This window comes from Poromitra crassiceps (assembly GCF_964638095.1).
Source record: "Poromitra crassiceps genome assembly, chromosome: 10".
Taxonomy (NCBI): domain Eukaryota; kingdom Metazoa; phylum Chordata; class Actinopteri; order Beryciformes; family Melamphaidae; genus Poromitra; species Poromitra crassiceps.
Window position 1 is genome coordinate 25,144,334 of NC_139631.1, and position 27,077 is coordinate 25,171,410.

Below are 27,077 nucleotides of genomic sequence, written 5' to 3' on the forward strand. Positions count from 1 at the left end.
CAAACTATATATATATTTTTAGATCAACAAGTTGAATTCTCAATGAATTGTATTTCCTTGACAACCTTTTAGGTAACATTTTCAGAGGGCCAACTGGTAGCCATCATCTCGCTGAATGTGATAGCGGACACTGTCCCAGAGCCAAGGGAAAGTGTCACTGTCGCCCTCAAGGATGTCACCACTGTGGGGCTGGAGGACCCAAGGCAGGCCGCCGTCATTGACCAGCAGCGGGCACGGGCTCTCCTCACCATCCTAGCCAACGGTTCTCCCTATGGGGTGATAGGATGGCATCTGGACACCCAGTTTACACTAACACAAGAACCACAGAGTAAGAATTCTGGTCTAATGACTGAATGGACGCATGAGTGAATGATGATTAGACAGTAAATTTGTATTTTTACAGGATGGCAGTCTTAAGTTATTAGTTTGAGGTAAAGCATTACAAACTCAGTGAAAGAAATACTTATTCCTGGATTAAGCTGTCTCGGTGCCCGAAAAACAAGCCGTGGGAGTTTAGCTGGTTGCTACATACTAATCGTTCATTTTTGTTGGATGAGGTTTCTTGGAGACCCATTACGGTAATCACACTTTGAGATTTACTGTAAAGGCGATCTGCAGTGGTTTCCAGGATTTGAAGTAACACTGGATTTATCTTGATCTGCGTCTTGGAGACTGGCCCAGGATGTCGGAGTAGTCCAATGTAACATACCTACATGTACATGTAATAATGTAATGATAATATTCTCTTGTATGCATAAAGGATCTTTTATATTTTTATGATTTTGAATGAGTTAACAAAAAAGTTATCAAAAATAAATAATGTTTGCTAAAATCTGAAGTTAGTATTGTATTCGTCATTGCCTTATTTTACAACGCCATTTCTCCCAACCCCCAGGGAGTCCAGTCAATGTGACCCTGACCATAGTGAGGGAGCAGGGCGATTCAGGTGCGGTGGCAGTCCATTACCGGACCAGGCCAGCCCTGTCCCAGCCCCCGTCCAACCAGGCCGCAGCAGGACAGGACTACACCGCCAAAGAGGACACTGTCATCATGATAGACGGTGCTACTGTGGCCCTTGTCACTGTCACCATCCTGCCGGTAAGGATCCATCCTTATGGTGTGGCGGAGAAGTTGATTCGAATCTGCTAGAATGAAACAGAATATATTAGGAGTAGGATATAATATATCGTTTACTGTACAAGGTTTATCGTAAACCACACACCTATATGCATTCCAGGTTCTTAGAGTATAAGTATGTCATTAAATCATAAAAATACTCAAGCACACTGGTATTGTTGCCACTTCACTTTATGTGGAAATGTTTGCCAATGATTCGGGCACAAGACCTTCATCATCAGGGACATCATCAGCGCACAAGTGTATCAAAAGTCACAATCACATCCAACAAGTGAACTGCTCCCATCTCCTCATTAGCTGCCACCTGGATTATGGTGATTATTTGCCTTGGATCCACATAAAAGCAACATCAGCAACTTCTTTAAAGATTGAGGGACGATAGATTTTGCACATAGTCACAGTTCTAGTCCTTTGATCATTCAACTTCCACCTCCCAGACTGAAGCCCATCCAAACCCTCTTTCTAACAAGCCCTGCCACCATCAGGCTAGAGCCAGGTGTAGGTCTGCAGTGTTGGGAGGAGTCGACTACTTTCCCTCTTGGCCTCACATTGTACCTTGGGTCCTTTTCCGTCCGCCTCTCTCTCTCTCTCTCTCTGCCTTTTTCTTTTCCCTCAACTCCTTTCAGCTTCCCAGCTACATTTCAGGGCCCACTGGTGTCTATTTTAACCAGCTCCCACTAATGGTACTGGTGATTATGCTGTGTGTTTAGACTAGACGTGGGAGTATGCTTGAAAACATGATATGGGGTACACGGTTTCTGATTTATTTTTCTCTCAAACTGACAGCCTTCACCAAAGCTTGTTATGGAGAGAAGCTGTATAAATGTTGTGAAATGTTGTTGCTCTTCCTAGCCAAGATTATTGCTGTTTGCACTGTCAGCTGCAGTTCCTTACCACACAACTAAATTTAGTGACCAAGCTTAGGAGGACTTTCAAAAAATGTGTGTGTGTGTGTGAGAGAGAGAGAGAGAGAGAGAGAGAGAGAGAGAGAGAGAGAGAGAGACAGAGTGAGTGTGTGTGAGAGAGGGAGAGAGAGAGAGAGAGATAATCTGCACATAGATATGTATGTTTGTACATTCTTGTGCATGTGTCCGTGTCTTTCCTAAGGATGACATCCCGGAGCTGGCAGAGAGTTTCTTGGTCAATATCACCAGTGTGGAGCTGGTCGGAGGGGACGTTGGAGCGGGCCAGCCCAGTGTGAAGAGACCCAGTATGGAGGTAGCAGAGGTCACCATCCAGGAGAATGATGATCCCAGAGGACTTCTGCAGTTCAACGTGTCTGAGGTGAGCTGGGTGAAATCGTGATACTGATTCATATTGTCAGTCTCAACCAAAACACTGAATGAACTGAAAATAGGTATTTACTCCCTAATTAAATGTTCCTGGCTAATTATATATTATTATATATGCTATTTCCAAATATCCTGTCCAGGACACCACTGGAAAGGTGCTGGCCTATGAGCTGCCACCCCCAGACAACATCCTCCGTCTGCCAGTCGTGCGATTGGCTGGTAGAACAGGAAGAGTACTAATCTACTGGGAGGCTCGGGCAATCACTGCTAGTCTCAATGATTTCAGCCCCTCCTCTGGAAATGTCACCTTGCAAGACGGGCAGGTAAATGGTTAAATTGTCCTGATTTTGAAATGAACATAAAGTATCAGTTCAAGTCAAGAACTGGCTGGTTTATTGCTTACAGTTCGCAATGTACAGGCTATGCAAACCTTAGTGGTTTTTATTACATTCTTTTCAGGGAGAAGCCATGATTGCCATCACCATTGCAGATGATGAGGAGGTAGAGACTGCAGAGACCTTCAGCGTGACTTTACTGCGTGTGCTTGGTGGGGCCCAACTAGGAGACGTGACCTCCATAACGGTCAGCATTGCACCCAACGACTCGCCTCTGGGACAATTTGGATTCCAGCAGTTGGAAGTGAGTCAAATATAAAATCTGCTCATGCTAATGTATACTTTTTCCATCAACATACTTTTCAGAGTTTCCATCGTTCTAGATAATAAACTTTGCTATAACTACCGTGCTACTGGGGAATGATTTTGTGACCTTAGTGTTCCAACATCACCAAAAATATCTTACCGTTTTCCCTCCCAGGTTACTGTCAGTGAGCCAGAGTTTGCTGATGACCCCGCTGCAGTGGCGACACTAGCAGTGCTGCGGACTGTGGGAGGCCAGGGGGCAGTAACACTGGAGTGGCAACTGGAAGAACTGGCCAAAGACGACCTCTCACCCCTCACTGGAACCCTAGTTTTTTCTGAGGTATCTTTTACACTGTTATTTCCCTGGAATATTTTTTATCAACATTGTAATAATGTAATAATAATAATAATAATAATAATATGATACATGTTTCATAATAGGTAATTTTCATTCAGGATCGAAGATGGAGGAGATGTAAAGATTAAGATAATGCATTATGTTTTGTTGCAAGTGTTCCTTTCACTTGATGAAAGCTAATTAAATGATTAAGGGAGTAGTGAGAATTTAGCATGTTGTAAAATCCAAGATGTCTACTGTGCTTTCCAAACCTTCCAGATGGACTCTAGCAAGACGTTGGAGATAAGAGCGCTCGCTGACTCTCTGCTGGAGGGAGATGAGAGCTTCACTGTCCGGCTGTCTCCTGCCAAGAGCGCTGCTGTCATCGACCCCTTAAATGGTCAGTATTTGATTGATGAGCTCCCAAACAAATATATTTTCAAGATTGTCCTTCATGGATGCATTCATATTATCTATCTTCCTGATCTTCTCCAGGCAGGGCCACCATCACTATCCTGGGAGAGAAAGCTGCTCTGGGGAGTGTCGGGATAGCAGCGTCCTCCAGGGAGATCTTCATTGGAGAACCTCAGGGAGATTACAATGGGAGTGCTGTGGTCAGGTGAGGCAAATAGTTTTGAATTTCAGTGCTTCAGTTTTGCTTCGGTTTGTTTAATGAGTTAAAATGTAATGTGAAAATCCTTTTCTTTGTGTGTCTAACAGCCTTGAGCGAGGTTCAGGTGTCTTTGGGGAGATCCAGGTGTATTGGAACATCACTCCAGCTGTGGTTTCTGAGTTTGAGGAGATCTCTGGCACTGTGACTATGAGAGACAGGCAGTCTGCTGCTAGTATTGTCCTCAAGGTACTGCTTCTGCTAGGCCTGGCTTCCATTTGCCGCAGACAATGTAGAGTTAAAAGTCCAGTGCAATTAGACTTGTGTTGTGCTTTCCATAAGAAATGTATGTCTCATAACTGTCATTGTGTCAGGCCCTGGATGATGAGCTCCCAGAGGAGCACCGTGTGTACCAGCTCACCCTGACCTCCACCACGCCAGGCTTGGAAATCAGTCCTTTAGCCCGACATGCCAAGGTTACCATGGCAGCCAGCGACCAGCCCTACGGCCTGTTCTCCTTCGCCCAACACCAGCTCAGGGTGACCGAAGAGGAGGGAATGGTGAGGTCATCAAAATGGGACAAATTATGTAGAACAGCTGCATGTTTTAGATGACCTGAAGTTAGTCTGACCTGAAGTTAGTCTTGTTATTATCAGATGAGTTGTGTGTACACTAATCAGATTTAATAGTGAATTGAATTGCAATTCTCATGAACCCACAGCTAAAATTTTTCTTGGTACTATTTCCCCCAGGTGAATGGGACAGTGATTCGCTCCTTGGGCAGTCTGGGCAGTGTGTGGGTGACCTTTCAGACATCGGGCAGCACAGCGGTTAGTGGGGTGGACTTTCCCCCAGCTTCAGGACGCCTACTCTTCACCCCAGGCCAGACCTTAGGACACGTCACACTGCTTATCCACGATGACAGTTTTCCAGAGGGGCCTGAGGTGTTCTTCCTCAACATCACTGAAGTGGAGATATTCAATGTCAGGTAGAGCAATTTTAAACCCTTGTGCCTTGTTCAAATACACTGCCCAAACCTCATGTTAGCATGCAGAAGTGGTACACTACGGAATGTGTGGAATACGTGGAATGTATCAGTGGGGGTCCATATTGATGTTATATGGAGGAAATACCCCAGGGGAGCACGGGGAGAACATGTAAACTCCACAGAAAGGCCCTTTTCACGAGATAGCCCACCTGGGCACTAGGCACCGAAGGAATGGGGAGACATACTGTACCCCCAGTGGCAACGGTGTCCCAGCTGTAGGAATGATATTATAGATAAATTATAAAACAGAAAATTGTTTTACAGCTTTATAGGGTAGAGTAGGAAAAAGCCATGGAAATACAGTAAGCATTGCCCCGAAAGGAAATTGCAAGTTGCGAGTGAGATCTCTATTCTAGATGCATTCTGTAGCCTTCTAAATCTGGTCATTGTTACAAACAATGTGGTTTAATTTAGTTGGCTAAGCTTAGTATACAATGCTGTGAGGGTCAGAGCTTCCTTGTCAGTGGGTGACTGTGTGTTCTGTGTCTCCCCCTGGTGGTCAGTGCTGTGGACTACACAGTGAGAGAGTCCGGTCTCCAGTTGGACCAGCCTCCAGCTATAGGTGATATCTCCTCTGTTGCCGTGGTCATACTGACGAATGACAATGCAGAGGGTATCCTGGAGTTCAGCCAGGACCATGTCACCATTACAGGTAAGAGTCAAAACCACTGATCTATATTACAGTTTTATACAGTTTTATTATAGTTTTATATTTTCAAGACCATGCACTACTTATGGGAACACCTATTTCCCTCTGGCTGTCTTGCTTCCAGTCGAGGAGGATGTGGGCACTTTGTTGATCCCTGTGCTGAGGAGAGTGGGCTCGTACGGAGCGGTCTCAGTTCAGTTCGTCTCAAGAGGCCTGACTGCGACCCCTGACCTCGACTACATCCTGTCTAATGGCTCAGTGATGTTCAGCCACGGTCAGGACACCAGCCACATCAACGTCACTGTTATAGATGACCTGGACAGGTGAGCAGAGGGATTAAGGATCTATATATAGATCTATAGATCTTTTATATTTCTTTTATACAAACTTTAATTGTAATTTAAACTTCCAATTAAATGTTTTCTGTCATCTCCAGCGAATATGAGGAGATATTTGAGGTCCAGCTAGTAGGAGCTACAGGGGGAGCGGTCCTAGGCCCTCGCCGAATTGCCACAGTAACCATCGCCAAGAGCGACTCCCTAGGTGGGATGTTGCGTTTCCTCAACGAGAGCCTGATCACTCTGGAGAACCCTAACTCCACCCTCAAACTCACCCTCGTCCTGGAGAGAGCGGGAGGCTTAGTGGGGAATGTAACGGTAAGACTGAGAAACATTAAAACATTAACACAAACATTATCTTCTACTAACAGGAAATCAGATAACTCAAATTTTCTTAATCTCTTCACTGGAAACCTGTTAAGATTAGTACAGTGCACTCCTCGTTTATAGTGATCACTTTGGGATGGATCAAATTGATCAAAAGCAGATGATCATTATAATGTTTATTTCTCATGCAGATTACAATCTAATTGACATTTGTATATTTATTACATGAATACAGTACATATAAAGTAATGAAACAGGACAGCTTGGCTATTTACTGAATTTTATTGACTTTCAAAATACAGCCTAAGCCTCCAGCTGTTTCAAACACAGCGGTCTCGCAGAGACAGACAGACAGACAGAGACGCCACAAGCTCTGTATACAGACAGACATGCACCAAGCATCACTCCTGCATCTTGTTGGCTCATTTTTGGCAGTTTGTAAGTTAAAAAAAAGTATGAGAAGACTCAAAATGATCACTGTAAGCAGACTCCTGATTACTATAAGCGAATTATTTTAAAAGCATTTTATCCTATTATTTTTACCGTTGTTTTTATTCTCTGTTCTCATCCTGTAATCTTGTGCTGTCTTCTTGTTTTTATTTGTTTTAAATTACTTCATGACAGAACTAGTTTCATTTGATTGCTAAATCACTGTGCAAACTCTTTAATATTATTATTAATAATATTATATTATTAATATTTCTTATTGTCATTACCTTGTTGCTAACTCTTTGTGTTCTGTTGCTATGATAATTCAATCAGAAATTCACGCTCCATTCACCTCACCTCTATATTTCAAACTCCTTTTTCTTGATCGGCTAATCCAGACTGGTCTCACCCTCTGACAGGTTGCTTGGAGGATCCTTGGGCCAAACAGCAGAGAGGTCCTTCCTCCACTCAACACAGACATTAGAGAGCCTGTGAACGGCTCCTTCTCTTTCATGGATGGAGAGGAAGGAACTCGCACCATAGAGCTGCGGATTCTCCCGCATGGGGAAGTGGAGGTGGAAGAGACGTTTGTTGTGGAGCTCAGCATCCTGTCCGGGGACATGGATATTGACCCTCAGGCTGGCTCCGTCACACTCAAGGTACTTTACTGTAGTAATAATGAGTAAAAACCCAATGATAATAATAATAATAATAATAGATGGGACTTATATAGCGCTTTTCCATAGCTCAAAGACGCTTTACAGTAGGCTACACAAAACTAAACACTGGGGGGGCGGGGGAAGACGTTAGTGAACATATAACGACAGAGATTACACTAAACACTGAGTACTATGTGGGGGGGGTGCGATAGTGGTGGGACAAGACAGTAGACAGACAGCACACAAGCAAGGATGGGGGGAAGGAGCAGAGGGACTAAGAGAAGGCGGTGGAAAAGAGATGGGTTTTGAGGCGGGAGTGGAAGACTGTGAGGGACTCTGATGTTCTGATTTCTTGGGGAAGGGCGTTCCAGAGTCTGGGAGCTGATGAGTTGGCTGGCCTCCAGCACACTGTGCCACTGCCCTCTCTCAATGTGTTTTTCCTCTCCCAGATTGAGAAGTTTGGTGACCCTAATGGGATAGTCCAGTTTACTGAGGACGCTCTTCAAAAACATGTCTACAATGAACCCACAGATGAAGAGGGACCTTTCAACATCTCCCTGTTCATTACCCGCAGAGAGGGTGTCATGGGTAACATCACGGTAAGATGACATGAAAGACAGAAAAGTACTTCTATGTGTGTACTGTAGGTATACTACTTAGTTATTCTACATTACATGTCCAGTTTGCCCACACTGACACAGCTACAGTAAGTTGCAAAAAAATAACATGCTGAACACAGTACAAGGAGATTAATACACCTACTGCTTAGTCATTCACTGATCATATCCAGTAACCAGTTCTCTGACAGTCTTGATAGTTGGTACTAATTATCCATCGGCAGTGCTAAACCACTCTGTCTCTCCCTTACATACACACACACACACGCACACAACACACACACACACACACACACACACACACACACACACACACACACACGTCCTCCGACACCCCAGGTCCACTGGCAGATACACAGTGTCTCTGAGCTAGCAGGAGACTTCCTAGCATTGGCTGGCTCAGCGGTGATCCTGGAGGGCGAGAGGGAGGCGGAGGTTGTCCTCACCCTGATGGCCGATACAGTGCCAGAGCTGGAGGAGCTCTACACTGTCCGGCTCACAGCTGTGGAGGGTGGTGCCACTCTGGATGGCGACCCAAACCGCACCAGCACCCACATAAGGTTTGTCACCATGTTCTCTGTTGTTGTACTCAATACAATATTAGACATAAAGTTGCATTAATAGTGGTACATTTTTGTTGGAATGCAAGAAAGATAAATACTTTATTGATCCCGAAGGAAATTCTGGTGTACAGTAGCTTCCAATGTGTACATAGGAAGGTACAGATAAAAGTTTTCATAAACGCATTATAAAAACAATAGAAATATACAAGATAGAATAAAAGACTAGATAGATAGAATAGAAGAAGGCATGCTTTTTCCACTTTGTCTGCTGAAAATCAATGTATGGGAATTTAGTAGTGTTGTTGATGAAGAGTGATGAAGAGTGAATGGAAAGAAAAGTGGAAAGTTGACTCATATACTTATTTTTACAAAAAGAGTACCTTAAATGATCTAGCAACCAGCCTGGGAGGATCCTAACCACCTGTTTGAGAACCACCAATCTAATCAACCTGAAATTAACCTCTGTCTCTCACTCACAGGGTGCGTGCAAACGATGAGCCTCACGGCGTGTTCACGCTGAACCCTGAATACCAGTCTATAATGGTCATTGGTGAAGGGCCAGAGATCATGAGAGTTCTGGTCCTGAACGTGACGCGCCGGGCCGGGTTGTTCGGCAACGTCAGCGTGGGCTACAGGATCACTGGAGGGACGGACATTGGAGAGGCACTGGGAGACCACGCTGAAGGGAGGGTGTTGTTCAGAGAAGGAGAGGCCTTCACCACTCTCCGTGTGCCCATCAGCAGCCAGGTGAGGACGAGGGTGCTAGAACAAAGCATTTTTTGGGGGCTTATCTTAAGGCAAGCGTTGAAATTGCTAGTTTCTAGCACTCAATATCTGCCTTTTTTTTCTTTTAATTACCACTGAGTCGCTGAAACACGTCCTTTGATGTACTGACCCAGCGATAATTAAAAGAAAAAAAGAGAGATTTTGAGTGCTAGAAACTAGCAATGACAACGCTTGCCCTTGCGCCAGGTGTAAGATAGGGCCCTGGCCAATATATGTTCAACAGAGTAAGAGTAATTCCATACAAACAGTACCAAAGAGTGGTTTAAAATATCTTGCTTTATGTACCTCCATACCACTTTTAGATTGCTTACTTGTCTTCCTTGCTTTCTCTCTGTAGGTGTTTTTGTCATTGGGTGAGAGCTTCACAGCAGAGCTGACTGATGTCACGATGGTCAGTCCTCTCCTCGGCTCCTTGCCACGCCTCCTGGAGGACAGCGTTGCTACGGTGGACGTGCCAGAAGAGGCTGCCAACTCGGAGGTGAGTTGAGGTTGTGCGGCTTTTTGTGGTGATGATAGTATTGATCTACAAAGACGAAACTCAGTGGAGCCCCAGTGTCTTGCTCCAGGACGTTTCAGTAGAGAACCATGGCATGGTCTCTCTATTCAATGTGTCTGCTGGAGACCATGAGAGTATGTGTGTATCGTACATGTTGCTAGTTCAGTAATGTCCTTTAGCTGCCTGTTCTCTTCCCACATGAACAACATGGGTATAGATCCCTGGATTTGTTTCATCTGCGTTGCCTGTTGTCATTCAATCAATGAATAGTACTGTACAGTAGAGCAATTTACACATGCGCTCACAGAAAATGATTTCTGGGTATAGGAAAACTTCGGTCAAGTAGTTCTCGACAATGTTAGGGTGGCCTGCCCTTCAACTGGAGCAAAAAGAGAATTTCCCTTTGGGGATCAATAAGAACCACATTATTTCTTGCCCACCAGAGGGCAAACTTGGATCTCGTGCTCTCTATCTTCCCCAAGTCTCTCTCCACTGACTTTTTCAACTGTATGTAACTGAATTAGTGCTCCATGTCTGACTGGCCTATGAACACTCAACCTTCTTATGTTAGGACTTCTGAAAGGCCCATGTAACATAGCAGCATTAACGCCATTAGATTGCTGCATTACATGGCATTACATTACGTCATTTAGCAGACCCTTTTATCCAAAGCGACTTCCAATACAATAGCAATACAATACAATACAATAGCCAATGATGAAATAAGCCCATTTACATTACATATCTTTTGTGCACCACAACTAGCCACTGCATCAGACTATGTTAGATAATAATAATAACAGTAACTTTAAAAACATCTCAACACAACATATCGCTCACAGCTGTAAAGATAACAGAATGAGAAAACTGTATTTAGTTTTAAGTTTTTCACCTTGTTTAATGAGAGCAAGAAGGCAACAGTAATAACTGTCCTCTCCTCTATGTGGTGTGTAGGTTGGCTTTGCTTCCCTGGCTCTGCAGGTGTCCAGTGTAGAGACAGGCACGTGTGAGGCAACAGTGACCCGAACAGGGATGTTTGGGGACATCAGGGTGGAGTGGAGAGCTGGGTATCCTCCAGGACAGGCTCCCCCGGGGTTCAGACTCGGAGATATCACCCCAAGCTCAGGTAAGACAAGCAGAGAGAGTTAGCTCAGAGAAGTTAGCTCATGGCTACTGTGTTCACGTGTGACTTCTATATTCATGTGCAATCTCACTGTGTTCACGTGTGACTTCTCTGTTCATGCATAACTGCTAACACACTGAACCCCCCCCCTCCCCGCAGCAGTTTAATGTCCACCTGGTTCTCGGCCAGCTCCAGGCTCCAGCTCCTGCTGGGCCAGCTAATTTCTTTCCACCAGTAGTACTTGATCTTGCAGCCAGTTTTACTTCTGGGCGGGCATCAGGTCGTCGATGGACTGGCCCTTCTCCATCTCCTTCTCCATCTCCACCAGCAGCTTGACTCCATCCACCACCATCTGCACCAGCTCCACCTCAGAGAAGCCCAGCCGGTCGGCGTTGGAGATGTCATACACACTGTTGACAGCAGCTGTGTCGACGCCACCAGTTCCACGCTTCTGCAGCCTCAGCCTCTCCAGGATCTCCTCAAACTTCTTGTGTTTGCACATGTTGGGCAGCTTGACATGGGCCCAGGTTGGAGGGACAGGTCAGCAGATAGCCCATGTGCTCGTTCCACATGAGCACATGGCCTTGCTCCTTCAACAGACTCTCCATCTCGTTGAGGCCGGTGCAGAAGCGGGTGAACACTTCCTTCATGTTGCCGCCCTTCTGCAGGGAGATCACACGCAGGTGGTCTTCCTCATTGACCCACACCAGGAAGGTCTTATTGTCATTGTGCCAGATGCCTCTGGCGTCGGGCCAGTCCCGGGCCATCCCAGAGGCCAGTAGCAGAGGAGACACGGGCTTCTCGAACAGGAAGTGGTCATCGATGAGCTGCTGTTGCTCGCCGTCTGTCATGTTCTTCAGGGCGTAGTACTTCCCCTTCAGGTCTCCTGTCAGGGAGTCCAGAGCTTCAATGGAAAGTTTCTCCACGGCACGTCTCTCTCCGCGGCTGCAGTGTGGCGGCAAGCAGAAGCCACGGATGCTCCTGCCTGTTCGGACCCTGGTGCTCAGGACGTGGTCGGGGTCGAGGTCATCTCCGCCCTTGAGGTTGTTGGGGTTGAGGTCGGTCTTGTGCTTGTCTGTGGGTTTGTATCCTCCGTGGCGGGCCTGGATGATGGGGTCCAGCAGCTCCTTGAACACCTCGTACGTCTCCTCGTCTCCAGCCACGCAGCCCACGGCCATGATAAAGGGATGTGCGGGATTATCAACTCCTGTCTGAATGACATCATCTATGGTGAAACCGTTGGGGGTCACCCGCTCCCTCAGCGTCCTGTACATGTCCAGGGTCAACACCTTGGCCATGTGGTTGTTGTGCTGACTGAGATCTGGGAACTCATCTTCGGCTGACAGCCTGTTCAGTGAAAGCTTGGTCATAGTTTCAGATATACATAGTATACATAGTATACACACAGTATACTGTACATAGTTTCTCCATGGTACACCCGCATTATTTTTGTGTCCTATTAATAGCCCAATAGCACCAGCAGGGGAGGATTCATGACATCACTGATGATGTCACTGATGTTACTATTCGATTTATGACATCCTGATGATGATGTCACAATGCGCACCATTCAGTGTAACCAAACTCATGCCAACTCATGCAGCGCTTTGCACGTTCGTTTATCTGGCTCAAGGCTCGACCCAATTTCTTGTCATCAGTGATGTGAGTGTGACGGCCTAAAATAAAAAAAAATTGCTGTAGCGCCTGCAGCCACATCCCCCGACCCCCTGTTATATTATGATTGACATTGCAGTTACTTAGTTTTAATTTGCAAAAGCTAAGGATTATGTCAATAGGATGAAATAATTTAACTAATTTCCAATACAGCTTCCATTGAGGAATTTGGATTTAGAAAATCTTCGCTACAAGTTGATTTGCATTGGAAAGGTTATCTCATATTATTTCATCCCATTGACATTATCTCACCCCTTTGTTTTTTGTGGATCCCCCCCCCCCCATTAAGACTCAATAATTGATTAAATGACTGGTATATTGCTGCTGTTGTTCTGCTCCTTCCTCCTCCTCAGGCTCAGTGACCCTGGCCCACGGAGAGAGGAGTACAGCTGTGTCTCTGACGGCCCTCCCTGATGTGTCTGAGGTGGCAGCCTATGCCGTGCACCTCACTAATGCCACCTCCAGCGCTACAGCAGCCAGTACTGTCACACTCAGGTAATGCTTTCACAACAGGGACACTTATGAGAAGTCGCTATATTAAATTGATTAGATAATTAGATGATTCAAGTATTTTTTCCAGAGGCGTTAAGAACTCAATTGAAGTCAGTCATGTGTCAGACATATAGTAGTGCATATGTACTACTGTTATCTGTGGGCTACCATACTACTTTGCAAAAGGCTTTGTTTTCTTTTTTCTTTTCATCTAAGCCTCACTATGAATCTTAACACATCTTAACATGTATTTTCTCATGAATTCTCAACCATATGGCTGATATTACAATGGGACGGTTGGTTGGTCGGTCCACAAAAAGTTCACCACCCTTTAGTGGGCACAGTTTTCGCCCCAGGAGGCTGAACTTTGGCATGGTGTGTGTGTGTGTGTGTGTGTGTGTGTGTGTGTGTGTGTGTTCATGCCAATTGACTAAAAGGGGGGCGGTGGGGGCAAATTTCAAAATGCAGGATGGCAGAGGGCTGAAATTTGGCATGGAGGTCAAGTGTGTGTGTGTGTGTGAGAGAGAGAGAGAGAGAGAGAAGGTGTGTTTTTGTGTTCATGCCAATTAGCTAAATGGGGGCGCACGGGGGGGGGGATTTCGAAATGCAGGGTGGCAGAGGCAGAGTAGGGTGGGTTAGCTAGCAGGAAATGTACATAATGTGGTTTCAGCTATACAAATTTGCGCTTGTTATTTTATTTATTGATTGATTTATTGATTTTGTAAGTAAGCTGTGTCTTGCAAAACCATGAATTTTCTTTGCACAAACTGGTTTTTAGTATTTTGAACAGGCCTTAATGTCAATCAAAATTATAAATTAAATGTAGGTCAAATGTTGTGTCCATCTCCCTGTGCAGGCCAGGTTTTACTGTGGCGGAGGTGGAGCCGCTGGGGGTCTACCAGTTCTCACCTGACTCCCGCCAGCTGGTCATCGAAGAAGACATCCAGACCATAACTCTCTATATTCAGCGACTCTACGGTTCCCGTAGCAACCGCACCCGCCTGTCCTTTGTGACGACCCCAGGCAGCGCCGCTGCGGGAGAAGACTTCATGGCCGTACAGAACGGCCTGTTCTTTGACACGCCGCGCCAAACCAACACCTCGCTCCGCCTCTCCATACTCGATGACTCCCTTTCAGAGCCTGATGAGTTCTTCCACGTCAACCTAACAGACGTTCACGTTGTTACTCCAGACCTACCGTGGGCTGATACCTATCCTCGCCTCAACCCTCAGCACAGCGTGGCCACGGTCACTATCTTGGCTAGTGATGTGACTGATGTGACTAATGTGACTACAGTAACTAATGTGACTACAGTAACTAATGTGACTACAGTGACTAATGTGACTACAGTGACTAATGTGACTTCAGTGACTAATGTGACTACAGTGACTAATGTGACGGGTGGAGTGCTGAGTATTGGACCTCCACTAGTGGAAACGGCTGAGGACCAGGACGAGGAGACCCAGCGGGAGCGGAGGGTGACTCTAAGAGTCCGCAGGTCCGATAGTCTGGCTGGGTCTGTGAGGGTTAGGATCCAGGCATTTGGAGGTTTGTGTTTGTTTGTTTTTTTGCACTCCTCTATACAAGTGAATGATGAGGTATTGCAATGAAACTATATTGTAATTTACTGCGCTGATATGTTTGCTTCTTAATTGTGTGTTTTCAACCAGGTGGAAGCATGACAAGTTCACTTCTGCCTTTTGCTCTGGAGGCCAATGGGATCCTGGCAAAAGAGGGGCAGGACTTCCAACTGGAGTCCAGTGTAGTGTACCTACAGGCCGGGCAGAGCGAGGCAGAGGTTCTCCTCCTCATCCTGGATGACTCAGAGCCAGAGGGAAAGGAAGTGTTCTTCATTTACCTCAGTAACCCCGAGGGAGGGGCACTCATCACTGACAGTCCAGACCAGCAGGGCTATGGAGCCTTTGCCAAAATCACTATCCTTGGTAAGATGAAGACAGAACGATCTTTATCTTTATCCACAGTTAGGTATCCACCTGAACATCAAGAATGGAGTAGTATTGATTATTGGCCCCTTTACAGTATCTGCTGGCGAATTAAACTGATCTCACGTGTAAATCTGTTGCTATGTCCTCCTGGACTCCATCTTCTCCTGATCATAACATTAGATAAATCCCAAGTGTCTCATGCGGATCACTTCCCCGCCGTAATCAAATGGACCCACAGACAGGGTTATTGATTTTGTTACATGATTTTGTTATCTCACAGGGTGATTCAATGTTCTGCTCCAGTTTCACTAATACAATTTCATTTGAAAGTAGGTCACTGTTGCCCCGACATTAGTCTCCAAATACTATTTCGGGTCTTATGGCACAGTGATTATGTCACATAAGCACTTCCCTGGTCAGATATTGGATTATTCGTTGTATATAAATAATTACACAATCAATGGCTATGTGGTTGTACAGTAATTCGATTTGCGCTCACCATCTCTCCATCTCTCTCTTTGTCCCTCTATCCCTGCCAGAGAATGACTTGCATAACGGTATATTGGGGTTCAGTTTTAGTTCTGTGGTGGGCCAAGTTCTGGATGAGGATTCAGAGAACAGAACTGCCCTGCTGTACCTGCAGAGGCAGGAGAACAGGTAATCGAAGTACACTTCATAAAACAATGGAAATAGTTGTGTGTTTCCATGCTACCAGTGAGTCAATGTAATGTTTTCTCTCTGTGTCTAGTTATTAAGCGTGGTCTGTCTCCCTCTGCGCAGAGCCTTTGGGGATGTGCAGGTGTTGTGGAGAGCTACGTTCAGCAAGGAGGTTCATGGCCTGGTCAACAATGGAGTCAACCTGACCAGAGAGCTGCTGCAGACCTCAGGGACTGTGCTGTGTAGGAGAGGAGAGATCATCTGTGTTCTCACTGTGGAGGTCCGGGATGATGAGGTGAGAGAGGCACAGAGAGTAGATAATCATAACGGATGACGTCTAAATACTCACACACACAAAACAAAACAAAACAAAACAAACATCAGTGCAAGTGAAAGGCCTGACTTGTCTTCTCTCTCAGTGGGAGCTCTGATGTCCATACCAAAGGCAGCAGCCTTTCTCCTCATCTTGTAATCCCAAATGTTAGCTTCTGTAGCTATTTGCAGTAAGGGACACAGCCATCAGACTCATAGGAGGACAGGGGGACACTTCTCCGAGATCAAGCTTTCCCACCCCTCTCCCGATAGCATCCATCCTCTTGTTCTGTTCCTTCGTTTGACTGCCCACGTCCTGTCCTGATAGCGGGCTGTGCTATCAGAGACATGACACATGCATGCCCACATGGTGCACATCCCATTTCATATATTCCTATACAGACAAAAAGCATTCTAGATTTATAGTACTGTATGTACCTTCCTATAAACTATGCAAATTTATGAATAATAATAATAATAAGTTTATAAACAACAGACAGCAAATGTTTTTGTATAATGTCTCAATTATAGTAATGTCTCAGTTCACAAATCAAAAAGTCAGGGCTTACACAGCTCCTCATCTGTGTTGCACGTAGGAACCGGAGCACCAGGCGTGGTTCCTGGTGGAGATCTATGAGGTGGGTGATGGCGCTGCCATCAATCAGACAGCCCGTTTTGCCAACATCACCATGGCAGAGAGCGATGATCCCCGGGGGTTGGTGTTCTTTGCTGTGGGCTCCAGACTGCCCGTAGCCACCATGAAGTCCAAAGGGCTCAGTCTGCAGGTCTACAGACAGGCCAGCATGGCTTCAGTCATGTCTGTACGCTACCGCATGCTGGTGAGTAACAAACACAAAATATGCAGTAACTCTAAACACAAAATGCAAATGTGTCGAAGGTGAAACAATATTGGTCAGTGCCGGAATAGGTGTGTAACTCTGCTATTTTGTATGTAACACATGTGCATGATCAAACCACTTGATGAATACATGTGTAATGCTGCTATTTTGTATGTAACACATGTGCATGATCAAACCACTTGATGAATAGGTGTGTAACCCTGCTATTTTGTATGTAACACATGTGCATGATCAAACCACTTGATGAATAGGTGTGTAACGCTGCTATTTTGTATGTAACACATGTGCATGATCAAACCACTTGATGAATAGGTGTGTAACCCTGCTATTTTGTATGTAACACATGTGCATGATCAAACCACTTGATGAATAAGTGTGTAACGCTGCTATTTTGTATGTAACACATGTGCATGATCAAACCACTTGATGAATAGGTGTGTAACGCTGCTATTTTGTATGTAACACATGTGCATGATCAAAGCACTTGATGAATACATGTGTAATGCTGCTATTTTGTATGTAACACATGTGCATGATCAAACCACTTGATGAATACATGTGTAATGCTGCTATTTTGTATGTAACACATGTGCATGATCAAACCACTTGATGAATACATGTGTAATGCTGCTATTTTGTATGTAACACATGTGCATGATCAAACCACTTGATGAATAGGTGTGTAACACTGCTATTTTGTATGTAACACATGTGCATGATCAAACCACTTGATGAATAGGTGTGTAACCCTGCTATTTTGTATGTAACACATGTGCATGATCAAACCACTTGATGAATAGGTGTGTAACGCTGCTATTTTGTATGTAACACATGTGCATGATCAAACCACTTGATGAATAGGTGTGTAACGCTGCTATTTTGTATGTAACACATGTGCATGATCAAACCACTTGATGAATAGGTGTGTAACCCTGCTATTTTGTATGTAACACATGTGCATGATCAAACCACTTGATGAATAGGTGTGTAACGCTGCTATTTTGTATGTAACACATGTGCATGATCAAAGCACCTGATGAATAGGTGTGTAACGCTGCTATTTTGTATGTAACACATGTGCATGATCAAACCACTTGATGAATAGGTGTGTAACGCTGCTATTTTGTATGTAACACATGTGCATGATCAAACCACTTGATGAATAGGTGTGTAATGCTGCTATTTTGTATGTAACACATGTGCATGATCAAACCACTTGATGAATAGGTGTGTAACGCTGCTATTTTGTATGTAACACATGTGCATGATCAAAGCACTTGATGACTACATGTGTAATGCTGCTATTTTGTATGTAACACATGTGCATGATCAAAGCACCTGATGAATAGGTGTGTAACGCTGCTATTTTGTATGTAACACATGTGCATGATCAAACCACTTGATGAATAGGTGTGTAACGCTGCTATTTTGTATGTAACACATGTGCATGATCAAACCACTTGATGAATAGGTGTGTAACGCTGCTATTTTGTATGTAACACATGTGCATGATCAAACCACTTGATGAATAGGTGTGTAACGCTGCTATTTTGTATGTAACACATGTGCATGATCAAAGCACTTGATGACTACATGTGTAATGCTGCTATTTTGTATGTAACACATGTGCATGATCAAACCACTTGATGAATAGGTGTGTAACGCTGCTATTTTGTATGTAACACATGTGCATGATCAAACCACTTGATGAATAGGTGTGTAACCCTGCTATTTTGTATGTAACACATGTGCATGATCAAACCACTTGATGAATAGGTGTGTAACGCTGCTATTTTGTATGTAACACATGTGCATGATCAAACCACTTGATGAATAGGTGTGTAACGCTGCTATTTTGTATGTAACACATGTGCATGATCAAACCACTTGATGAATAGGTGTGTAACCCTGCTATTTTGTATGTAACACATGTGCATGATCAAACCACTTGATGAATAGGTGTGTAACGCTGCTATTTTGTATGTAACACATGTGCATGATCAAAGCACCTGATGAATAGGTGTGTAACGCTGCTATTTTGTATGTAACACATGTGCATGATCAAACCACTTGATGAATAGGTGTGTAACGCTGCTATTTTGTATGTAACACATGTGCATGATCAAACCACTTGATGAATAGGTGTGTAACGCTGCTATTTTGTATGTAACACATGTGCATGATCAAACCACTTGATGAATACATGTGTAATGCTGCTATTTTGTATATAACACATGTGCATGATCAAAGCACCTGATGAATAGGTGTGTAACGCTGCTATTTTGTATGTAACACATGTGCATGATCAAACCACTTGATGAATACATGTGTAATGCTGCTACTTTGTATGTAACACATGTGCATGATCAAAGCACCTGATGAATAGGTGTGTAACACTGCTATTTTGTATGTAACACATGTGCATGATCAAACCACTTGATGAATAGGTGTTTAACGCTGCTATTTTGTATGTAACACATGTGCATGATCAAAGCACCTGATGAATAGGTGTGTAACGCTGCTATTTTGTATGTAACACATGTGCATGATCAAAGCACCTGATGAATAGGTGTGTAACACTGCTATTTTGTATGTAACACATGTGCATGATCAAACCACTTGATGAATAGGTGTTTAACGCTGCTATTTTGTATGTAACACATGTGCATGATCAAACCACTTGATGAATAGGTGTGTAACGCTGCTATTTTGTATGTAACACATGTGCATGATCAAACCACTTGATGAATAGGTGTTTAACGCTGCTATTTTGTATGTAACACATGTGCATGATCAAACCACTTGATGAATAGGTGTTTAACGCTGCTATTTTGTATGTAACACATGTGCATGATCAAACCACTTGATGAATACATGTGTAATGCTGCTATCTTGTATGTAACACATGTGCATGATCAACCCACTTGATGCTTATGCTCAACCTTTGCCTTGATGGTGTCACGCCCTGGGTGGATCTTTGATCCATAGTTTCACTAGATTCTAGACAGTCACTCTGATATTGCAGATCAAAGGAAAGAATGTCTAGTGCACTTTACAGGAGTCCAAAACATCACTGGGACACATAGCCACGTCACTCTGCTTTCATCTAGCAGTAATGAACCAGGTTGTGTGAATATTGGTTTGATATTAAACCGACATGAGCTCTTACAATACACCTGCTTTCATGTGCTTTCATTTGATTGTGAATTTTTGTCCTTTCCATTTTGTGGGTCTATTTCAAAACAGACAAAGTATGTTAACATCTGACATTTTGAAGTGCTTTGCAGAATAATCCAGTCAAACATCCATTTCACCCATCCACGCTTTCATGTCACTCCTCAACTCACTCTTTCCATCCAGCCATCATAATTTAACACGGACCCCTGTCTCTGTGTTTTGCCTCTAGGAGCTTCCCCGGGCAGAGGCGGTGGGTCCCTACATGATCTGGCCCGCCGTGGCAGGGGCAGACTTCGTCAGGGAGGAGGGCAAGTTGACGTTCAATGTGGGCGAGAGCAGCGTATCGTTGGACATCACCCTGACGCCTGAGCAGGCCTCGTCCAACCCCATACCCAAGCGCTTCCGGGTGGAGCTGTACGGAGCTTCGGGCGGCGCCAGGGCGCACCCGGAGTACGGGCTGGCTAACGTCACGCTGGTGGCGGATGCAGACAGCCAGGCTGTGTGGGCCCTGTTGGACCAATTACATCAGCCACTTGATCCGACCATATTGAAGCGGGCGCTGCAAGGACTGGTCAATAAGGTCTCCGCTCCTCTCACGCCGGTCAAGTTGACCGCCGTGTTCGACGCTCTGGGGAAGGTGAGAGGTTTGGCGCGAGAAGATCAAGGAATAAAAGCATGTCCAGTATATATTACGTATTACCGTACATATATATTAATACCCAAATTATGTTCCTGTTCCCTTTTTTCAATCACCCTAACTGAAATTGAAATTGGAGCAGGACACAACAGATGGTAATTAACTGGTGGTTGGTAATTAATAGAATGATGCTTTACTGCCCATTTTCACTGATTTATATTTGATTTTAAATTGACACAGACAGCCTCAAACTTTTCTTTTTCAGCGCAGTAGTTTGCGTGATGCAGCTCTACCCTAAAGGGCACACATCGCCTCCTGTACAATACTCTGACGGATCTAAAAGACCAGTTTCTCTCCTGAAAAGGTCTCGGATGTCACTCTGTACGACGAACTGCTATCAGCGCCGCTCTGATGTTAGCGTCCACGCATCGGGCTCAGTCCGCCTCCAGACAAGCAGAGGCAGCACTGTAATTTAATATGAGGGAGATAGTGTGGAAGACCTTTAAAGTGGCGCGGAAGAGCGGGAGCAGAGACAGCAGAAATGGAGGAAAGAAAGGGGAGTAGTAGAAAAAGGTAGAATGCGTGGGAGGAGAGAGAACGAGAGAAGAGAGAGGAAGGTGAAGGGAGGAAGACGTTGCAGACAAAACCTCATTAAGCTGCATCACAGTGAGGCGTAGACCGAGGAAAGTGACAGTGACAGAGCCGGGGAGCGGCGGAGCAAAGAAAGGAGGCGCTATAGAGCTTAGTCATACGCAGATCACATATCGGTGACAGATACAACTGCAAACAAGAGTAGACAAATGCAGCTGCAGAAAGCGCAGATTCTCGATGGATTGTAATATAGGATTACTTTTTCTCGCTGACTGTGAATCACCGGTCGCTATCGGTTACTCATATTCCATTATGGTGGGTGGTTTTCTGTGTGTGCTGGATGATATCTGTATATGCCGTCGGAGGGTTGGAAAATATTGGTCATAATCAAGACAGACAGAGAGACACATGCACAAGGACATACATGTGTGCGCCATTATTACCTCCACAGATACTCATTTACAACCCCGTTCAACCACATACACACCAATACACACTTGCACACCATTCCTCTCCTCACACACGTTTTCTCTGTCTCTCCTGGGCCAGGTGCTTGCAGATGCAGAGAGGACCCCTATGGAGGAGACAAACCAGGGGTTGACCTACGACCTCCTGTGTGCCATGGTTAACTCCAGTCGAGCCGAGACCCGCGGCATCAGCCAGCTGGCTGAGGTGGCCGAGAGATTTGCCTTCTCCCTCCTCACACACAGCCAGTGTGGAGAGCAGGGCCAGAGGTCAGTCCTCCTCACACACAGCCAGTGTGGAGAGCAGGGTCAGAGGTCAGTCCTCACACACAGCCAGTGTGGAGAGCAGGGTCAGAGGTCAGTCCTCCTCACACACAGCCAGTGTGGAGAGCAGGGCCAGAGGTCAGTCCTCACACACAGCCAGTGTGGAGAGCAGGGCCAGAGGTCAGTTCTCACACACAGCCAGTGTGGAGAGCAGGGCCAGAGGTCAGTCCTCCTCACACACAGCCAGTGTGGAGAGCAGGGCCAGAGGTCAGTCCTCACACACAGCCAGTGTGGAGAGCAGGGCCAGAGGTCAGTCCTCCACACACACAGCCAGTGTGGAGAGCAGGGCCAGAGGTCAGTCCTCCTCACACACAGCCAGTGTAGAGAGCAGGGCCAGAGGTCAGTCCTCCTCACACACAGCCAGTGTGGCGAGCAGGGCCAGAGGTCAGTCCTCCTCACACACAGCCAGTGTGGAGAGTAGGGTCAGAGGTCAGTCCTCCTCACACACAGCCAGTGTGGAGAGCAGAGCCAGAGGTCAGTCCTCCTCACACACAGCCAGTGTGGAGAGCAGGGCCAGAGGTCAGTCCTCACACACAGCCAGTGTGGAGAGCAGGGCCAGAGGTCAGTCCTCACACACAGCCAGTGTGGAGAGCAGGGCCAGAGGTCAGTCCTCACACACAGCCAGTGTGGAGAGCAGGGCCAGAGGTCAGTCCTCACACACAGCCAGTGTGGAGAGCAGGGTCAGAGGTCAGTCCTCCCGCTCAGAAAGGCTGGAAGAGCGTTTTATCAAACGTGCAGAAGGCTTTTGGGGGTCTTACTGTAGTCTTCTTTTTTTTTGTGATATTCTGCTTTGTGTGTAATGAAATGTTAATATGTTGATTGAAGATGTAGTATTTCTCCCTTCCATAATCATGCTACTATACAATGCATGTTACATAAATATACACCATTCTTATCATTTTTAGCTAGATGTTCACAATCAGTATTCTAAATGTGTACTTCTTTCATGTGTATTTTCTGCAGAGGCAGTGTCATCCTGGACAGCTGTCCATACATGTCCATCTCTGCCCACCACTGGTACCCCACTGAGATCAATGGATACATTTTCACGGGCAGCAATGCAGACACCTTCCGGCTCCCCGACACCCTGCTGGAGGTACCGGCCCCGACTGCGGGCAGCCTGGCATCCTCAGAGGCCTGCAGACGGCTTCAGCTGACAGAGTACACCACTGAGCACTGGTTCCTCACCAATGACAAAGCCTTTTCCGTGAATGGGAAGGTAGGGAGGCAGTGAGATAGTTTCACTTCATTCACCACAATTGTTTATATTTTCCTGCTGGAACATTCTAGACATCAGGTCATTCATTTCACATTGGCATGAATTAACTGTTCTGTCAGAAACTCCTACAGACTATGGAAGAAATGTATTGGTCTGAGACAGCAGGTGGCAGTATTGTCCCAATATAAGCTCTTCCCGGGAAAGTTACAGTGGATTTTTACAGCTGAACTCTCTTTTGTCTCTGTGGATCTCAAGGTATTCTCAGCCAGCATCCAGGGCAGAGGTTCGCGACCCCTGGCTCATGGTAATGAGGTGGTGTATCGTATCCACACCCCCGGCCCGCGGGTTAAACCGGGCAAGTCCTTGTGCCTTCTCTGGAACCAGGCCGCTGAGAGGTAACCCTGTTTAATAGTAATAATAATAATAATAATAATAATCTGTGAGACAATTAACTTGTTTTGTCAGGTACACTTAACTAAATTCAGGATGCCACTCCAAATATCTTGACTACACTAAGTCAAGTGGTTCAATTGTTTAAGTCAATGTGTTGTCTACAAAAAACATTTGTCCATCACTTATGTCTGTCATCCTCACACTCACTGGGTTAGTAAGGCCAGTTTGCTACGTGAAGTGCAACGGTTAAAGTTCGACCCCTGACCCAGGGCTCTCTGTGACCGTGCGTGAAGTCACATCACTTCCTGTTTGATATCTGTGAGTTCAGTCCCCTCCTCCCACTCGCAGGCAGTTTGTCGAGGACATTCCAGGGGCTTGGAACGGGACTTGGCAGGAACAGGCTGTTATAGACTAAAGCAGGGATACTCAACTTGCTTTGCCCGGGGGCCACTTTCGTGAAATGATAGAAGGCCAGGGGCCAGTTAATAAACAAACAATATAATTTTTTCTGTAGCGGATTGTAGGTTTTTGGGGTGTCAGCCGGAGTTTAGTCTGACAATGTTGTGCACACCGGATAGTTAGTTAGGTTAAGTTAGTACATAGTCATACATAAGTGCCTGGGTAGCAAGCAGGCGGCGGTATTTGACAATTTAGCAGCTAAATCATAGATTATTGAAAGATATTCCATATTCCATACTGAAATGCTATAACAGAAGTGGAGTATTGACCAGGCGAATGACATGAACATTTGGACACTTATTCAGCGGGTAGCTTGCATGTTGTGTTCACTATAAAAAAAATAAAAAAATTGTTGCAATTCCATCGCGGGCCACACAGGGGGTGCCCACGGGCCGCCAGTTGAGTATCACTGGACTAAAGGTTTGGCAGCTTTCCTTTGGCCAGGAACAGCTGCCTGGGAGACATAATCCAAAACAGATGAGAGAACTGATATGAAGTGAGAGAGAAAGAGAAGAAAAAGAGAGAGAGAGAAATAAAGTGATAGACGCCGGAGAAAGGAAGTTGTTTACGTCTCACAGTCCCATTGTGCCATGGCAGGTCCAAATGAAAACCAATGTTATACCGGGCCTTGTTTGTTTGCTATTGAAGAGCACTCTCATAAGACCTGTGTGCAGGTTGTGTAACCAAAGGTGTGGATCAGGCTCATCAAATCCTGCACAAATATGAGTGTAATGTTGGGATCGTCACGCAGGTCTTTGAAGTGTACTGGTGACATCAGATAACACCCGAACAAGCCAAAACAATACTCGCAGATACTGTACCGTGATACCTCAGGCTGATCGCCTTGCCATGTTAGTTGCCTTGTCTGTGTAATGCTGTGCTCTGTTTGTTCGTATGGTGTCTTAACTTGTCTCTCCTCTCCTGCCCTCTCCTCTAGCTGGTTATCAGACGGTCAGTTTTGCAGAGTTGTGGAAGACAGTGGGGACTATGTGGAGTGTGCCTGCTCCCACTTGTCTGTCTACACGGCCTATGCAGAGATTGCTGCTCTCGCATCCTACAACGAGGCCTTCTACACCTCCGGATTCATCTGCATCTCAGGTACACAGCGTCTTCGGTCTGTTGTCTTCTCTTCCGCATTTGTCTTCTCGTGCTTTCCTTTGTGTTCTCTTGTGTCTGTTTCTCTCTCTATCTCTATCCCTCTATCTTGCTCCTTCTCCAGTTTCATATCTGACTCATAGTTGGCTCATCTAATGGTTTCATGTTCCATATTCCGCCCACACAGTAAAGAATGATCACACTGTTGATTTTATGTAAAACATTGACGGAATGATATTAGTTCCATGGATGACATGTTTTTCCTACCCCCCCCCCCCCCTTCCCTTCTCTCAGGTTTTGCCTTGGCCATCATATCCCACGTGCTCTCCCGTTCCCACATGTTTGCTGCCAAACTGCTCACTCACATGATGGTGGGCTGCCTTGGGACCCAGGTAATGCACTTCTGCCCCTTGTGGAGTACTGTGGTAGCTCACTGTACGGGCCACAGCGTGCACTAACACCCATGCTCATGAGTCAGGCCGAGGCCTTCATACACCCACACCAGCCTCCAGGTTACAGCGTTTGGAAAAAAGTCCATTTGTTTCTCTGGCTGCCATCTGCTGACTCTCTCTGAAGCCATATCATAATGGCCTTAAATGTAGATTGATAGGCAACCTTTGCAAGTGCTTATAGAGGCATACATTTCTCTGCAGATCAATTTTCCAAGTTGCATGGATCAGTACGCGCACACACACACACACACACACACACACACACACACACACACACACACACACATTCATGCTTGCATGAACACATACACACACACACACACACACACACACACACACACACACACACAGAGAAGACACACACATATGAATGCACACAGCACACACACACACACACACACACACACACACACACACACACACACACACACACACACACACACACGCACAAACACACCCCCAGCCCTCCTTGCCAGCCTGGAGAGAAGTCGCCAATATTTTCTTAGAATTGTGCACAGAGCCGAACACACATCATCAACAGGCGTGCTGGTTGCGTCCTTTGCGGGCCTGCGCGTCCTGACAACAGAACCATGCCCCCCGCACCCGAGCCCATTAAAAACGCAAGCTGTCATGTCATTCAGCTGGTCCCGACTCTCTCTCTCTCTCTCTCTGTGTGTGTGTGTGTGTGTGTGTGTGTGTGTGTGTGTGTGAGTGATTGCGGGACTGGTAATTTTCCACTGGTCCCCACTCTCTTTGGTTGACAAACACGAGCCCCTACTAAAGCAGACTGTCGTTGGGGGCTAGCCACCTCGGGCTTGCCCTGTTTATGGCCCAGCAGAGCCCCTGAACCTAAAAGGGTTTTGGATGGAAAATTCCGTCCTGTTCTGTCTCCTTGTGCTTGATGCTGTACTGTACGTTGAGGCCTTCTCTCTTGGAGCCTGCACGTGCCTGAGATTGTGAGGTTAGTTTATCAAATGCATGTGTTTTTTTGTGGCCTTCTAGTCAAGGCCGGCCAGCGAAGGCCTGGTAAGCCGTGTTCCGGACCGTCCCACTGAAGGCCTGTAACTGAATGTGAATGGAGGTGATGATGAATTAAAATAGACCAATTGACATCGTCCTCCTTACTTAAAGGAGAACTTCACCGAAAAATGATGCCGATTCATTTTGCACGTGATCTCCCACATATCCAAAAACTTTAAACAGGTTTGCAGACATTCATTTAGTTTGACAGTTATTGAGAGTTGATTTGAGTTAAGTTGTGGACCAGTGATGT

General features: G+C 45.6%; 1 protein-coding gene and 1 pseudogene across 2 annotated transcripts in view; one reads left to right on the top strand and one right to left on the bottom strand.

The window, feature by feature from the left end:
• adgrv1 (adhesion G protein-coupled receptor V1) overlaps positions 1-27,077 on the top strand; it is a gene marked incomplete at its 5' end in the record, with an annotated part of 203,627 nt that overhangs the window by 50,417 nt on the left and 126,133 nt on the right. The window contains 33 exons of the mRNA XM_083644330.1: positions 73-328; positions 896-1,098; positions 2,245-2,421; positions 2,570-2,752; positions 2,889-3,068; positions 3,246-3,410; positions 3,687-3,811; positions 3,907-4,026; positions 4,128-4,266; positions 4,392-4,577; positions 4,770-5,005; positions 5,569-5,717; positions 5,839-6,037; positions 6,151-6,370; positions 7,228-7,467; positions 7,917-8,066; positions 8,424-8,644; positions 9,127-9,394; positions 9,771-9,911; positions 10,884-11,055; positions 13,080-13,221; positions 14,075-14,481; positions 14,605-14,766; positions 14,889-15,161; positions 15,704-15,821; positions 15,945-16,116; positions 16,730-16,972; positions 20,400-20,807; positions 21,948-22,132; positions 23,150-23,405; positions 23,661-23,800; positions 25,195-25,355; positions 25,647-25,744. Coding sequence (XP_083500456.1) covers positions 73-328; positions 896-1,098; positions 2,245-2,421; positions 2,570-2,752; positions 2,889-3,068; positions 3,246-3,410; positions 3,687-3,811; positions 3,907-4,026; positions 4,128-4,266; positions 4,392-4,577; positions 4,770-5,005; positions 5,569-5,717; positions 5,839-6,037; positions 6,151-6,370; positions 7,228-7,467; positions 7,917-8,066; positions 8,424-8,644; positions 9,127-9,394; positions 9,771-9,911; positions 10,884-11,055; positions 13,080-13,221; positions 14,075-14,481; positions 14,605-14,766; positions 14,889-15,161; positions 15,704-15,821; positions 15,945-16,116; positions 16,730-16,972; positions 20,400-20,807; positions 21,948-22,132; positions 23,150-23,405; positions 23,661-23,800; positions 25,195-25,355; positions 25,647-25,744 — 6,495 coding nt within the window. The remainder of the gene's footprint in view (positions 1-72; positions 329-895; positions 1,099-2,244; positions 2,422-2,569; positions 2,753-2,888; positions 3,069-3,245; positions 3,411-3,686; positions 3,812-3,906; positions 4,027-4,127; positions 4,267-4,391; positions 4,578-4,769; positions 5,006-5,568; positions 5,718-5,838; positions 6,038-6,150; positions 6,371-7,227; positions 7,468-7,916; positions 8,067-8,423; positions 8,645-9,126; positions 9,395-9,770; positions 9,912-10,883; positions 11,056-13,079; positions 13,222-14,074; positions 14,482-14,604; positions 14,767-14,888; positions 15,162-15,703; positions 15,822-15,944; positions 16,117-16,729; positions 16,973-20,399; positions 20,808-21,947; positions 22,133-23,149; positions 23,406-23,660; positions 23,801-25,194; positions 25,356-25,646; positions 25,745-27,077) is intronic.
• Positions 11,312-12,434, bottom strand: LOC310783734 (creatine kinase, testis isozyme pseudogene; annotated as a pseudogene). The gene has a single exon. The product of its transcript is annotated as a creatine kinase, testis isozyme pseudogene (transcript).